Here is a 14472-nt window from a genome sequence, read left to right on the forward strand (position 1 = left end):
CAGAAATGATATACTGTAGTTGCTCTTGAAAATTTGTCAGAAAAGAACTTAGGATTCTGGGAAGACAGATCTTTGTATTACAGACCCACTCACATCTCATTTAAACCTCACTCTACAACTGATGAGGTATCTGGTTAAGGTATAATGAGAAAAAGATCAAGTCAGGAGATCTGGCTCCAAGGCTCAACTCTAACCATGTGATCTCAGACAAGTCTATACTACATCCTGAATTTCAATTGTTCCTCACGTGAGATGAAAAGGCTGAAATCAGTAGCTCCTAAATTTGGGGGAGGCAAGAATACCTTTGAGAATGTTGTGAAAGCTAAAAACCCCTCCCCTAGAAAACGCAGACAAGCAATATGTCACCTATAATTTTAAGGATAGTCCCCAGTTAAAAACACTTTATTCCTAAGGTTTCTTGTTCTGTGTCATCTCTAATGATTTCCCTTCCCATTAAAACAAATAAACCCTGCATTCTGTCACAGCACAACCAAGAGAACATAACCCACAACTTGATTCGGTAATAGGCCAGCACCTTCACAGAATAAAGGTAGCTAGAATTAAAATCAAGACTATGTGGGTACTATGCTTTTTTTACCCTTAATAATTGACTTCTCAGTCCTTGAGAGTCTTGCAGAGAAGCAGTAACTGCAAGAAGAGGATCTGTAAAGAATGACATATAGGGTTTTAGCACCCAGAGCAAAACAATTTAGGAAGCAGAGCCATTACAACCACCTTGGGGTGGGGCAGGAAGAGACTACCCAGGGTTTCTGCTCGCTTGAATACCCCATTTTAAGCCTGGGTCCAAGATTATTTTCAGACCCTAGGCCTCAGTACAGCAATGCCAAAAAATGCAGAATAATATAAAGGTTAAAACCAAGGGCTTTTGTGGAAAGCAAAAGATCAGGACCAAGTTACACATTTTTATAGCACCCGCATAGAGCTCTATGACCTTGAGCAACCTACGTACTCTAAGCCTCAGTTTCCTCATCTGTAAAACAGGATTAAGGGCAGTACTTGAAATCTGAGCCACTTTCACTGTTCCATCAGATGCTCCTCAAAACCTCATGAGATGGCCTTTGACGGTTCGGCTAGGGGCCCCGGCTTGCCTTTGGGCTAGTTCATTCCCCTCTCTCGCTCTTAGATGTCCCAAACGTACCGAAGGCGGGAGTAGAAGACTAAGGCTTACTGGTCCTACTTTGTGGAAGGGACAACAGGGCTCAGAGAGCCCCAGCACTCGGCTCGAGGTCGCCCAGCATGTCCGCGGCACGGTGCAGCGAGGCGCTCGAGGGCGGGACTTACCCGGAGGAGCGCGCGAGCCGCGCGGCTCACATTCCCGGAGGCGCCCGGGCCGGGGGCTCGACGAGGGGGCTGGCCGGCGCACTCGCGCTCCCCGCTGTCGGCGAGAGGCGGCTCCAGTCGTGACAGCGGCAACAAGGAAGTGGAGGCGAGGGCTCGCGCGCGCATCCCGGGGGCTGGAGGAGCCCCGGCCCCGCGGCCCCGCCCGGCGACACACGGCGCGGAGTCGCGACAGCTCCTCTCGCTCCCCCTTTTCGGAGTCGCGATATAGGGTCGTGGAGGGCGGGTATGGGAGCACAGCTTCGCTCCGCAGGCTCTTCACCGACGCCTGCCGAGGGCCCCGGGGGTCAAGCCCCGGGGAGCCCGAAGAAGACAGCAGGGACGCGGTCGTCGCCGCAGCACCGGTTCGGCGGCGGCGGCAGCAGCACCAGCACACCTCAGATCGCCAGGGAGACCCTTCCCGGCGGCCCTCGCGGCGCACCGGAAGCGGCCGGCTGCGCGTGACTGCGTGCGTCCCTCTGCGCATGCGCAACAGTCCAGCCCTGGTCGAGGGGCGGGCTCATAGGAACAGCTTAGATGCTTAGAGGGGGCTGATAAGGCGGACGGACTGTTTCCGGCTAGAGGTTCCGGGAGGAGGAGGAAGCTGCGGCCGCCCGCGGTGGGACGCCCGGGCCGCTTAGCCCCGGGGCATTGCCGTAGGGCGCTCAGGTAACTGGGGCGGGGCTGTGCCGAGCGTGAGAGGTCGAGGCCCCGCCTGAACTCTCAAAGCCACGTCGGGCCCTGGGGAGCCCCAGCACCACCCTCTCAGCACAGTGTTCAAGGCCTGACCCCAGCCCTGCCCAGTCTGTCCCCGCTTGTTCAGGATAGGGTTCTTCTTAGTGCCGGATCAAGCCGTTCTCCTCACCCAATGCGTCCTTCCCACCGTCCCCCACACAGTTATGGTAGTGAGTTCCTGGAGTGATTCAAACTGAGCTGAATGACCAAGTGGAGAGGCTCTGGAATCGGACAAGAATAGTATACTTTTTCCCGCCAGTGTCACAGATTGTTCCACATTTGTACAAGTCCTTGCACGACCCTCACTGTCTTGCAGATGTATTTCCAATCTGCATACTTTTCTCCATGTACCACTGTCACGAATCTCCTAGTCACCATTATCTCCTCCTGGACTGATGCCGTTTTTCCCACCTCCCCTCTTGTCGCTCTGCAATCTATCCTCCACACAACAGGCAGATTGATCTTTTTGCACTGTAACTGAATCAGTCACTCCCTGCTTAAAACCTTCTAGTCTCTTTTCGTTCAGTTAGAATAAAATTCAAACTTAGCTTGACCTACAAGACTTTGGCTTGGTTCTTTTTCTTAAACTTTTAAAAAAATTTTTTAATTAACATATAATGTATTATCTGTTTCAGGGGTACAGGTCTGTGATTCATCAGTCTTACACAATTCACAGCCCTCACCATAGCACATACCCTCCCCAGTGTCCATCACCCCGCCACCCCATCCCTCCCACCCCCCACCTCTCCAGCAACCCTCAGTTTGTTTCCTGAGATTAAAAGTCTCTTAAGGTTTGTCTCCCTCTATGGTTTTGTCTTGTTTCATTTTTCCCTCCCTTCCCCTATGATCCTCTGTCTTGTTTCTCACATTCCTCATATGAGATCATATGATACTTGTGTTTCTCTGATTGACCTATTTCGCTTAGCATAATACCCTCTAGATCCATCCACATCGTTGCAAATGGCAAGATTAAGGGGGTACAGCTCAGTGGTAGAGCATTTGACTGCAAATGGCAAGATCTTTTTTTTTTTTTTTTTTAATGGCTTGGCTCTTCATTCTCTTTCCATGTCACCTCTCCCAGAACAAGGTATATAGTACGCTATAGTGTTCAGAACACTGGCTTTGTGCTGAGTTCCCTGGATTTGATTCCAAGTCCTGCCATATTTAAGCTGTATTAAGCATGTAAAGTAACAAGTTTATGGAGTAGATCTTCAGTAATTGGTTTCCATCTCCTCGATTGGTTCCCATCTCACTACATGGCACAACCATCCATTGGATTGGTCAGTGCTCCCACCAGAAATCTGGGAGTTATCCTTAACTCCTCTTGCACCTGACATCCAGTCCATCAGCAAGATCTGCAAAAACATAGCCCCAAACTGACTACTTCTTACCATAGCCACTATTACTCTAATCCAAGCCACCATTATCTCACATCTGGACTCCTGCAGCAGCCTCCTAACTAGTCTCCTGCTATTTCTCTGACACCCTTCAATGCCATTCTTCACATAGTAGTCATCTTTCTCCTCGATTAAAACCCTTAGTAGCTTCCCTTTGCATTCAAATTAACATACCTCAACTGGCTATGGCCTTTTTTATCTACAGATTTAGGGCCACCTCTTAGGAAGTTGGATTTTACCCCTTAGGTTCTCCATTTTGCAACCAAAGGACTCTTTCTGAAGTGCAAATCTGATCACATATTTCAAATAAACAGACCTCTATGGCCTCTTTTTGTCCCAGGATCAAGCTAAAATCTCTACGATTTGGCTCTTGTTTTCTTCTCCAAAGATTTTTTTCCTGACCATGCCATCATGTTTTCTATAGCATTTTATTGCCTTTACACATATTTCCTTCTGTCTCATGAACTTCTAGTTGTTTATACTTTAAGGCCTAACATCAATACTGTTTCCTCTTTGAAGTGCACTGCCCATCCATGTCCCACCCGGTTGATCATCCCCACTTCTATATTCTAGTTCGTAGTACTCTGTAACCTCTTTTATAGTTTTCATGCACTCTAGTGTTTGTCTTCCCTGCTTCCCCGGTAGGCTTCTTTCCCCTCCCCCCCCCACGATAGGTTTCTGAGTGGTGGGCACTATGCTCCATCCATCTCTGGATGGCTGGCATCGAGCACAGTGCTTAGCACATAGAGGATGGCAAGAATGGATAGATAAATGTGTGGATGTGGTAGTAGGAGTCAGCCCTTGCAAAGGGGCAGTCACAGCATAAGGTCACAGCAGCTTCTCCTCTCCTGTGAGGACTCTCATGATAAAATGTCTTCTCAGGCAGTTAGTTACCAAAACTGCTACTGTCTGATCATGTTTATTTCCTTCACAGCCATATCACACTCTATAATTATCTTATTTATCTGTTCTCTTTTTGTTTATCTCCCTCCACCATATTGTATATTTCATAAGGGCAGGGACCTTGATGGTGTTGTTCATCGCTGTATCCTTACCACTTGACACTTATAAACACTAAATGAATATGTGGCTATTGTGGCTATCAGAAACGTATTCCCACAATGAAAATCCTTCCAGGCCAAACAGTGATAGAGCTTTGAGATCTCACTTTGGTGGAATATCCAGGAGGAGTATGGAGTTGCAGAAATGGCACTAATTCTGAACCAAGAAATCCGAGCTGTATGAACTTGGGTAGGCCCCTTCTCTGAGCCTCAGTTTCTGTTATAAAAAGAGCCGGATAATAATCCCTTGAATTTATACAGTGCACTGCTATTTGCAGACCTCTTTCACCATTTATTTTTTCAGTCTATTCCCACGGTAGACAGAACAGACATTATTTTTACAGAAGCTCGGAAAGTTTAAGTGAACTAGATTCTCTGTAAGATCTCTTCTTTTTCAAACACTCTATGAGTCTGTATAAGCAATCCCTACAAAAAGTCAGTAGCATGAATCCTATTTTCTCTTGACTTTGGCCTTATATTATCATTTCCTAGTAGAATTTTGAAAAATCTGACCCATCTTTTAGGGGGAATCCATTATCTCTGGTTCCTGACAGGTACTCCACATTTTGTCTCCTCAGTTTTCTACAATTGTGGCAAAACAAGCTGAGAGGAGGAACACACTCAGCCCCGGTAATTGTGGCCCAGCACTCATTCTGTGAATATGGCAAACAAGGGGAACAAGAAGCGTCGACAGTTCTCCCTGGAGGAGAAAATGAAGGTGGTGGAAGCTGTAGACTCAGGAAAGAGGAAAGGTGATGTGGCAAAAGAATTTGGTATCACTCCTTCTACCTTGTCTACATTCTTAAAGGATCGTGCCAAATTTGAAGAGAAGGTACGGGAGGCATCTGTAGGACCCCAGCGGAAAAGGATGAGGAACGCTCTCTATGACGACATCGATAAGGCTGTTTTTGCTTGGTTTCAAGAAATCCATGCCAAAAACATTCTTGTGACTGGTTCTGTCATTCGGAAAAAAGCACTAAACTTGGCCAACATGCTTGGCTATGACAATTTTCAAGCAAGCGTGGGCTGGCTGAACAGATTTAGGGATCGCCACGGAATTGCTTTGAAAGCAGTCTGTAGAGAGGATAGTGACAGATTAATGAATGGTCTAGGAATAGATAAGGTTAACGAGTGGCATGCAGGGGAAATTATAAAACTGATTGCTGACTACAGCCCAGATGATATCTTTAATGCTGACGAGACAGGAGTGTTTTTCCAGTTGCTTCCCCAGCACACGCTTGCTGCTAAAGGGGACCATTGTAGAGGGGGCAAGAAAGCAAAGCAGCGGTTGACAGCACTCTTTTGTTGCAACGCTTCAGGGACTGAAAAAATGAGACCATTGATTGTTGGTAGGTCAGCCAACCCACACTGTCTCAAGAACGTCCATTCCCTCCCTTGTGATTACCGAGCCAACCAGGGGGCATGGATGACGCAGGAGCTGTTTAATGAGTGGCTGATGCAAGTAGATGCCAGGATGAAGCGGGCGGAACGCCGCATCCTCCTGCTGATCGACAACTGCTCCGCTCACAACATGCTGCCACGCTTGGAAAGGATCCAGGTGGGCTACCTGCCCTCTAACTGTACTGCCGTCCTGCAGCCACTGAATCTCGGCATAATTCGCGCCATGAAAGTGCTCTACCGAAGCCACCTCCTGAAACAGATCCTCCTCAAGCTCCACAGCAGTGAGGACCAAGAAAAAGTGGACATCAGGCAGGCCATCGACATGATTGCTGCAGCATGGTGGTCAGTCAAGCAGTCCACAGTGGTGAGATGCTGGCAGAAGGCAGGCATCATCCCTCTGGAACTGACAGATTTGGACACGGAAGTGGCAGCCAGCGACCCAGAGGCAGCCAGTGAAAAGTTGTGGCACTCCGTGGCGCTTGCCACCTGTGTCCCCAATGAAATAAATTTCCAGGACTTCGTCACCGCAGATGATGATCTCATCATCTCTCAGGAGCAGATAGACACAGAGGTCATCCAGGGCATGGAGGCTGGTGAAAATACAGATGAAGCTGGAAGCGAAGAGGAGGGGGAGGCATCTTTACCACAGCAGCCAAAAATCACCATCACAGAGGCCATCTCAAGTGTACAGAAACTTAGACAGTTCCTTTCCACTTGTGTAGGTGTTCCTGACGCTGTTTTTGGACAGCTAAATGGCATAGATGAATATTTAATGAGAAAAGTGACACAAACTCTTGTTGACTCCAAAATTACAGATTTCCTCCAAACAAAATAATGTAGGCATTAACTGCCTCTTTTAATTTAGAAAATGTAGTTTACAAGGACAAAGCTTGTTTGTTTTTTTTTAGATAGGATATTGAACTTAAGTTTTAAGCAATATTATAATGACATTCCAGTCCTCTGAAATAATCAGGAAACTTCCTTGAATGGAATTTGGAAATGAAATTTGACCAATATGTATGTTATCTTTTAATTAATCAAATAGTTTCCAAAGTTGTCTGCACCTTAGGCTCTCTTGAGGACCTTTAAATAAATTTCTAAAGCCCAGGCCTTATCCCAGACCAATTAAATCACAATCTATGGTGATGGGGCACAGGCATTAGTAGTTTGTGAAACTGCCCAGGTGATTCCAATGTGCAGGGAAGTTTGGGAATTACTGGATTGACCACAGGAAAATCAAGCACACTGTGGGTCTGGAGCCAACTTCTTCCCAATGAGTCTAGCTCAGTGGTTTCCAAATGTTGGCTCACTTCAGAATCACTTGGAAGGCTTGCTAAAACCCGGATAGCTGGGCTTCACCTCCAGTGTTTTGATTCAGTGGATCTTAGGTGGGGCTCCAAAATTTGCATTTCTAACAAGTTCCCAGGCCATGCTGATGCTAATGTGGTCCAGGATCCTTACTTTGAGAACCACTGGTCTAGCTGGAGTCTAGTACTTCTCTCTTCAGCCAGCCATCCGAATACTCCCACTCACTAGCAAAAAAGAAAAGGAAAAAAAAAAAACATTAGCAGTTCTTATTCCAGATCTGTTATCTCCTTTCTGCTGATTTGGTAACTCTAGAATCTTAGCTTTTCTCCTGAATGCTGCACCAGCTAGCCAAGTAGTGAGTAGAGGTACATCTGTCTGTGCCCAAAGAATTAACAGGAACCGCCTAGGATGTGAACGCAGCTTGTAATGCCTATTAGTCAGAGGGAGCTGGGGCACCGGGGAATACAAGGAGCATTATAAGAGGAGATATAATGCAACGTAGGAGGCCTTATATATCAGAGAATCCCGGGAGAGAACATACAGCCCAGTGTACCTCTCACTTTCCAGACAAGGTGGGAGGGAAGTTTGTGGGAGAGAGGACACGTGTGACAGGATTTGGATCGTTCCCGCTTTGGATTATTCCACCTGTGGATAATCCAGCCTGGACTTTGTGATTAAGATGAAGGCACACTGTTTGCCTTTGCTAAAATTACTTCACCTTTATTCCTTTATGTTTGTTTGGCAGAGACATCTGCTAGAGCGGAGTTGATTTTAAATTATCTAGAACTAAATAAATTTATAATCAGATTTATATTAAAGTTTTTCTCCTATAAAGAAGACATTTTTAATATCCTTCATAACCCTAGTATCTGTTCCTAATATGCGAGATAAGTGTCCGTTTCATTTTTAGAAGGTACATACAATACCTGTCAGTGTTGTAGTGTAGTTTTCCGCCCCCATACAGGTTAATTTTTTGGTTATTTCAGAAACCCATAGCAATTCAGTTGTTTTTCTTTCTGTACTCATTTAACTGAGACACATGTAAAACAGATTAATCACAGACTGCTTCCAAGTTGAACAAAACGACAGTCACAAAAAACAGCAGATATTTAAATGGATTTTTGAAATCTTATTTTGTATATTTTTCTTCTTAACAAACTAGTAGATTTTGAATTAAAAGTACTGTACATATTTTAAATCCTTAACACATAGGGGAGGAAAACTGTCTTCTGGCTAAGTCCTGTGGTTCTGCTCATTGTCAGCACATTTACTGCTGTCATTTTGTGTCAGGATTACTGACACAATTTTGAATTCCTTTGCTCACCTTTCTTCCCCTGAAGTCCATTTGGCACATAATGTTAGAGCTATTGAAATCATGCCATTTCCCCTGCCCAAGTGTCTGTGGTGGCTCCCAAATGCCTAAAAATATAAAAGACTGGATTATTCGGTTGAGTGTTAGCCCCCTCTAGAGTTGGTTCCAACCCACATTTGCAGCTTGCTTGCTCAGTACCATTGAGCGTGTGTGCTGCCCCTGGATAGGCCGTTTTCTTTTCTTTTTTTTTTTTTAAAGATTTTATTTATTTGACAGAGAGAGATACAGCGAGAGAGGAACACAAGCAGGGGGAGTGGGAGAGGGAGAAGCAGGCTTCCCGCTGAGCAGGGAGCCTGATGCGGGGCTCGATCCCAGGACCCTGGGATCACGACCTGAGCCGAAGGCAGATGCTTAACGACTGAGCCACCCAGGCGCCCCGATAGGCCGTTTTCTTTCACTCTGTACCCGAGGGCTGGCACGCCTTTACTTGAATGCCTCACCCTGCTCGCTACCGAGGTGGGCCCTGCACGTAAGGCCCTCCAGGAACTAACTGGAGTCCTCTTTTGCCAGCCTTGTTTGAAAGACTTCAGCACCTGCTCCACCCTTCTCTCAACTCCTTGGCACTTTTTGTCTCTACCACTCACTTAAGCACCTACATTTTTGTCAATGTTCTGTGGCTCTTTGACTAGACTGTAAGCTCCGTGGGAGCAGGGAACTTTGTAACTTTAATGATGCCTAGCACTGTGCTGGGCACATCATAGGCACTTCAATAAACATTTGTGTATAAATTGATATATACATGTAATGTGTCAGTGTCACTTTTTTTTAAAGCTGTATGAAGCATTGATTCTACTAGAATATGACTTGAGGATAGGATAGGGCTGTCCGCTATTTAAAAGAATTTGCAAATTTTTCTATGAATATTATTGCCTCAAATAGTATTCCAGTCCAGGTTATCATCTGTTCTTTGATAATGAGGAATTCCCATATATAAAGTTAAGCCATTTCCTTCCACATAAAGTCATTGTAGGATTTACACACACAAGACTTTGGTATGAAAGGCTTTAAGTGCCTTGCACATAGTAGTATTCAGTAAATATGTGCTTAAACTTGCTTTAAAAAAAAATTTCATATTCTTGACTCATTTAATGTATCATAATGAATTAGATCCTTACAGATGGAAATCATATCCAAAAGAGAGAGATTTTGCAGTCTGGTTTACACTGGTTAAACCTCCGAGTCTGTTGGGACATTAGGGTTTTGTTTGTTTGATACTTTTGTTTTTTTAAACTAGAAGAAGATATCCCTTCTGAGTTGGCTGTCTTCATCAGGCCCTCCATGGCTTCTCCCTGACTCTCTGGTCCCTCCTGCCCCAATTGAGGATTAGTTTGCCCCAGTTCACCAATCCACTCTGTAGGCCAACATTCTGAAACTAGGTACTTACCTCAATTGAGCTGTTATGAGGATAAAAATGTATATCTGACACAGACTAAGTTCTATAAATGCTATGTCATTACTATCCATCCTTATTTGGAACTTTACAGGTACTATCTAGAGGCAGGGACCTCCCTTACCAGACCTTCCTTTCACTAACAGATCTTGGAGTTTAGTGTTCCAGAACCACCAAAAGTGATCATTAGATAAAACTCAAGTTTTCTTTGCCCTGTTCTTAAGATGGGCTCTTTCATTAAAAAGGGAGGAAGCGAAGAATTGTTGCCTATTACATTCCAAGCACCGTTTTACTCCTTGTCATTTGATCTTTCCAATAAATTGTAGTGCAAAAAGACAAATAGGCTCAGATAATGTATTCCAAATTTACCTATTAAAGAACTGTTCATGCTACCAGAAGCCATAGTTCTTTGAAGTGAAACGTGGTTGCATATTCTGGCCACCAGAGGGCAGAGGGAGACTACACAATAGAGATAATTTGGCCAACTCAAGAACCCTTAGAAGCAGCCATGTTTAATTTCTCTGATTGAAAAGGGAGACAAGGAAAGATAGAAAAGACATAGGATGTAATACTTGTTCAGGCAACTAACTTAGAAATAACTGTGCCTTGGGCCACCTAAACCAACCCCATTACACACCTATCCCTTCACCAGGGACTTTTTCCAACCTATTGGAAAGGTCATGTAATTGACCTGAGACAGACAGACATGCTCTGCAAATTAACCAATGCTAGAGAAGTAACTATCCACCAAATACATCCATGCTTGGACATTATACCCACTGCTGGCCATAGGGGCTCTAAGGATGAAATACACGGCCCTATCCTCAGGGAGTCCAGTTAGCAGATAGGGAAGAAAAAATAATAGAATGGTAAATGCCATTTTAGAGGCAGAGATGAGGTCCAAAGGAGACAGCATGACAGAAGAGGAATTCAATAGGAAATATTGCCAAGAGCAAGAGATTTTTAGTAAGAAGTATTTGGAAAGAGTAGTAAAAAGTTATGCATATGGGGCTGGGAGGCTACTCCTGGCAGAAGGAACAACATATATAAAGGCCTGGGGTATTTTAAAATGGTCCTTTTGGGATCACTTAAGGTCAGAGGTTTATTGGTCAAGCAAAGGGATGTGTGACAGGACAAGAGGTTGAAGATGAAAGCAAGGGCAAAGTTTTTTGTTTTGTTTTGTTTTTAAAGATTTTATTTATTTATTTGAGAGAGAGAGACTGAGAGAGAGAGCACATGAGAGGGGGGAGGGTTGGGAGGGTCAGAGGGAGAAGCAGACTCCCTGCAGAGCAGGGAGCCCCATGCGGGACTCGATCCAGGGACTCCAGGATCATGACCTGAGCCGAAGGCAGTCGCTCAACCAACTGAGCCACCCAGGCGCCCAAGGGCAAAGTTTTTAAGGTCTTGTTGGCTATAGCATTGATTCTGAACTTATTCTGAAAACACTAAAGAACCACTTAGAAGAAACAAAGGTCTTTTTTTTTTTTTTAAGAAAATAATTGATAACTAGTGTGGAGGCTAAGTTGTAGAGAAACAGATTAACTAGGTAGGCGGTGGCATAGTCCTGAAGATAAATGAACACTGAGGGCAAGAAAGAGTTGTTGGATTTGAGACTCTTACCAGGTAGATGGATTTGAAGAGGAATATTCTAAAATTTTCCAGGTTTCTGGCTTGAGTTGCTGGGTCATGCTATGATCAAGACAGGTTAACAGGGGAAGAGAAGATGAGTTTGTGAGAATGTGTTCTATGTGAGGTGCCTCTGGGCATCCAGCTGTTATTGGACAGCTCTGGAGATTTATATATAGACAGATATGCTGGCTGGTGTTCTGGAAAGGCTAGAAATCATGTTTGGCTGCCATCAGCACACAGATAATAAAGCAGTTGAAGCCATGGATGTGGATGTAGTCATCCGAAGAGAGCTTATAACGCGAAGTATTCATGACATGGGGGTCCATGAACCAGCCTTTTTATAAATCATGTGTATGTACACATGCGCATGTGGTATTTCTCCAAGAAGAGCCATACTTCCATCAGTCTCAATCAGATCTGAAAAGGCAAACCTTAAGCAATGATGCTAAATGAGGAGAGAAGAGGCCAAGGACACAAGCACTGAAAGGACAGATGGGAAGCAGAGCCCTCCAAGGTAGCTGGAGAGATGCCAGAGAATGAGTATGTGAAGCACTTCACAAGGCTCTGGATCCCACATGCTGCGTGCACATGAATGAGTATACAGGATGGTAAAACTGGGAGGGCCCTTCGAAGACCATTCAGTCTAACTCCTTCATTCTGCATATAAGGTGTTATATGGGAAAATGTGGCTCAAAATTCACTTACCAAAATTTAGAGGTAGGAGTAGTTAAACATGAGCCAGTTTCCGGTTTTCTGATTCCATCATGGTACAGAATAGTAGTCATGCAACATGAGAGCTGGAAAGGTCCTCAGCAATCTAGTGCTCCTCCCCTCTTCATCGATGAAAAAACTGAGTCCCCAAAGGTTAATGTACACCCTCAGGACCACAAAGCAAAAAAGCAAAGAAATGCATTTCTTTATGCATTATGTCTTTCTATAAAAACAGATCTTCTTGCTGTAGTTGGGAAAAATTAATGACCGCATCACTTTCCAAATGTAAAGAGATGGTATTCCAAAGCTCACTGGTGACCTACATGTGTTTCTTAGTTGCACTTAAATAATTTAGACACAGAGTAAAATTTTATTAGCATTAACAATTTATTAGTAGAAATGAAATGACACCTCTAGATCTCAACACATATAGTACTTACATAATAAACAACATGAACATATCTTTCCAAAAGAAAAAGATTTGCTATTAACCAACTCCCCCTCTCCTGCAACAGGCTGCAATCCATCAACTCATCCTCATCCCATAGAGGGTTAAGCCTGATTTATATGGAATGGCATCAAGGCACTTGCTTTAATTAAAAAAGATATATGTGGTATAAAACGTGTTCCTAAAAGTCACTAGCTGTGAATAATTGGGAAAAAAAGGGCAGTTTACTTTTTAGGGGATAGACAAAACTGAGAATTTATGTTCATTCACCTGTCACCCTGGTATTGTCTTGATTTGTATATAAAATTGCAAAGGAGACAAAAAAGGTAGCATTTTATGTAGATTGGTTTGTTCCCACTAATTTTTGAGAAATCACAGCAGCATCAGATCTCAAATAGTAATTTCCCAACTGATCTGAATGGAAAGGGCAAGAGCTTTTTGATTCCCAGTATCTTATTATTTTAGGGATGGGGGACGAGGAAGAGGTGGAGAGAACTTCCCTAAAATATGTTTATTAAAGCTGCAGTTAAAAATCCTTTCTGGCTAAGGCTGCTTGTCTATTTGCCAACTAAAAAGCCTTCAGTTAGAAATTTTGTCATTGGTATTTTGTAATAAGATTATAATTATTTGGCCTTTCTCAGAGCCATAATTCAGTCTAAGAAAGGTACAAGGTTCCAGTGTAGGCTTGCAAAGACGGTATCTCAAATAAAGGCATTTAGTATTCTAGTTTTCACAATTCAATTTCTCCTTATTTTATATCACAAAGAGAAAAACAGAACACACACCAAAAAACCCCACTATTTAGTATATTGCTTATTTAACTTTCCCAATTGTATTTAACATGTTTACTTAAAAAATTCTAGGTGCCAAACATTTTTAAAAATAATAGTCCTTGTCAGGATAAAAATTACCTTATAAAAATAAATCTTTCCCTACTCCCAGATCTAAATTCTCCTTCACTAAAGTTACTAACAGTTTTCTAAAAAACTAAACTGTACCCTTAACTTACAATATTTCAATAGTATTTTACTTTAATAATAATAGGCTATGATAACAAAGCAGTAGGTTCATTATTTTGGCCTGTTCCATTATACTTCTCACTTTTTTTTTTTTTTAAGATTTTATTCATTTTAGAGAGAGAGAGAGAGAATGAGCAGGAGGGAGAGGGAGAAGCGGGCTCCCCACTGAGCAAGGAGCCCGATGCAGGCCTCGATCCCAGGGCCCTGTGATCAGGACCTGAGCCAAAGGCAGACACTTAACCAACTGAGCCACCCAGGCACCACCCCCATTATACTTTTCATTCTTGTATTAACACTTGATGATTCTTATCTTGATTATCTAATAAAATCTTAATACAAAAGAAAAGCCAAATTAGTTCAAAGCCTAAAAGCCTTCTAGATCTAATTTCCTCCTCCTTGCAGTTTTTAAAATCCAGTTGCAAATTAAGGCACCACTAGAACAGATAAAGAAAACAGAGGGGGAAAAGAGAAACCTCAAAGAACAGAAAAACTAAACAAAGCCTAAACCCTGTTGATTGGGTTTTTGCCATCTCACTGTGGAATCATTCCCTGAATAGACCGGGGCATCCATGCCTCCTTGTTTGCCTCAGTTGCCTGTCTCCTGTTCAGACCTCAGTCCAGGCTCAGCTAAGCCCCTCCATAAAGCACCTCCTAAGTGCCCCA

At 43.7% G+C, this 14472-nt stretch overlaps 2 protein-coding genes across 8 annotated transcripts in view; one reads left to right on the forward strand and one right to left on the reverse strand.

Moving 5' to 3' along the window:
• The window catches only part of HMGXB3 (HMG-box containing 3), a 45229-nt gene extending 43444 nt beyond the window's left edge, over nt 1-1785 (reverse strand). For 6 of the 7 annotated variants that reach the window (XM_064596677.1, XM_045902903.3, XM_064596675.1 and 3 more), the window contains exon 1: nt 1303-1784. The gene's annotated coding sequence lies outside the window, so the exon portion shown is untranslated. Of the gene's footprint in view, nt 1-1302 lie in introns of all 7 variants that reach the window. The other variant, XM_064596678.1, reaches the window with a different exon arrangement.
• A 68-nt stretch (nt 1786-1853) lies between these two features.
• Nucleotides 1854-9346, forward strand: TIGD6 (tigger transposable element derived 6). The gene is made up of 2 exons (XM_045902947.3): nt 1854-2007; nt 5110-9346. The coding sequence occupies exon 2, from the start codon at nt 5193-5195 to the stop codon at nt 6765-6767; it is 1575 nt and encodes a 524-aa protein (XP_045758903.1). The 5' UTR covers nt 1854-2007; nt 5110-5192; the 3' UTR covers nt 6768-9346.
• The last annotated feature ends 5126 nt before the right edge of the window (nt 9347-14472 follow it).

Source organism: Mirounga angustirostris, unplaced genomic scaffold (genome assembly GCF_029215605.1).
Source record: "Mirounga angustirostris isolate CCGP_5_RB_7025 unplaced genomic scaffold, mMirAng1.0.hap1 SCAF_7, whole genome shotgun sequence".
NCBI lineage: Eukaryota > Metazoa > Chordata > Mammalia > Carnivora > Phocidae > Mirounga > Mirounga angustirostris.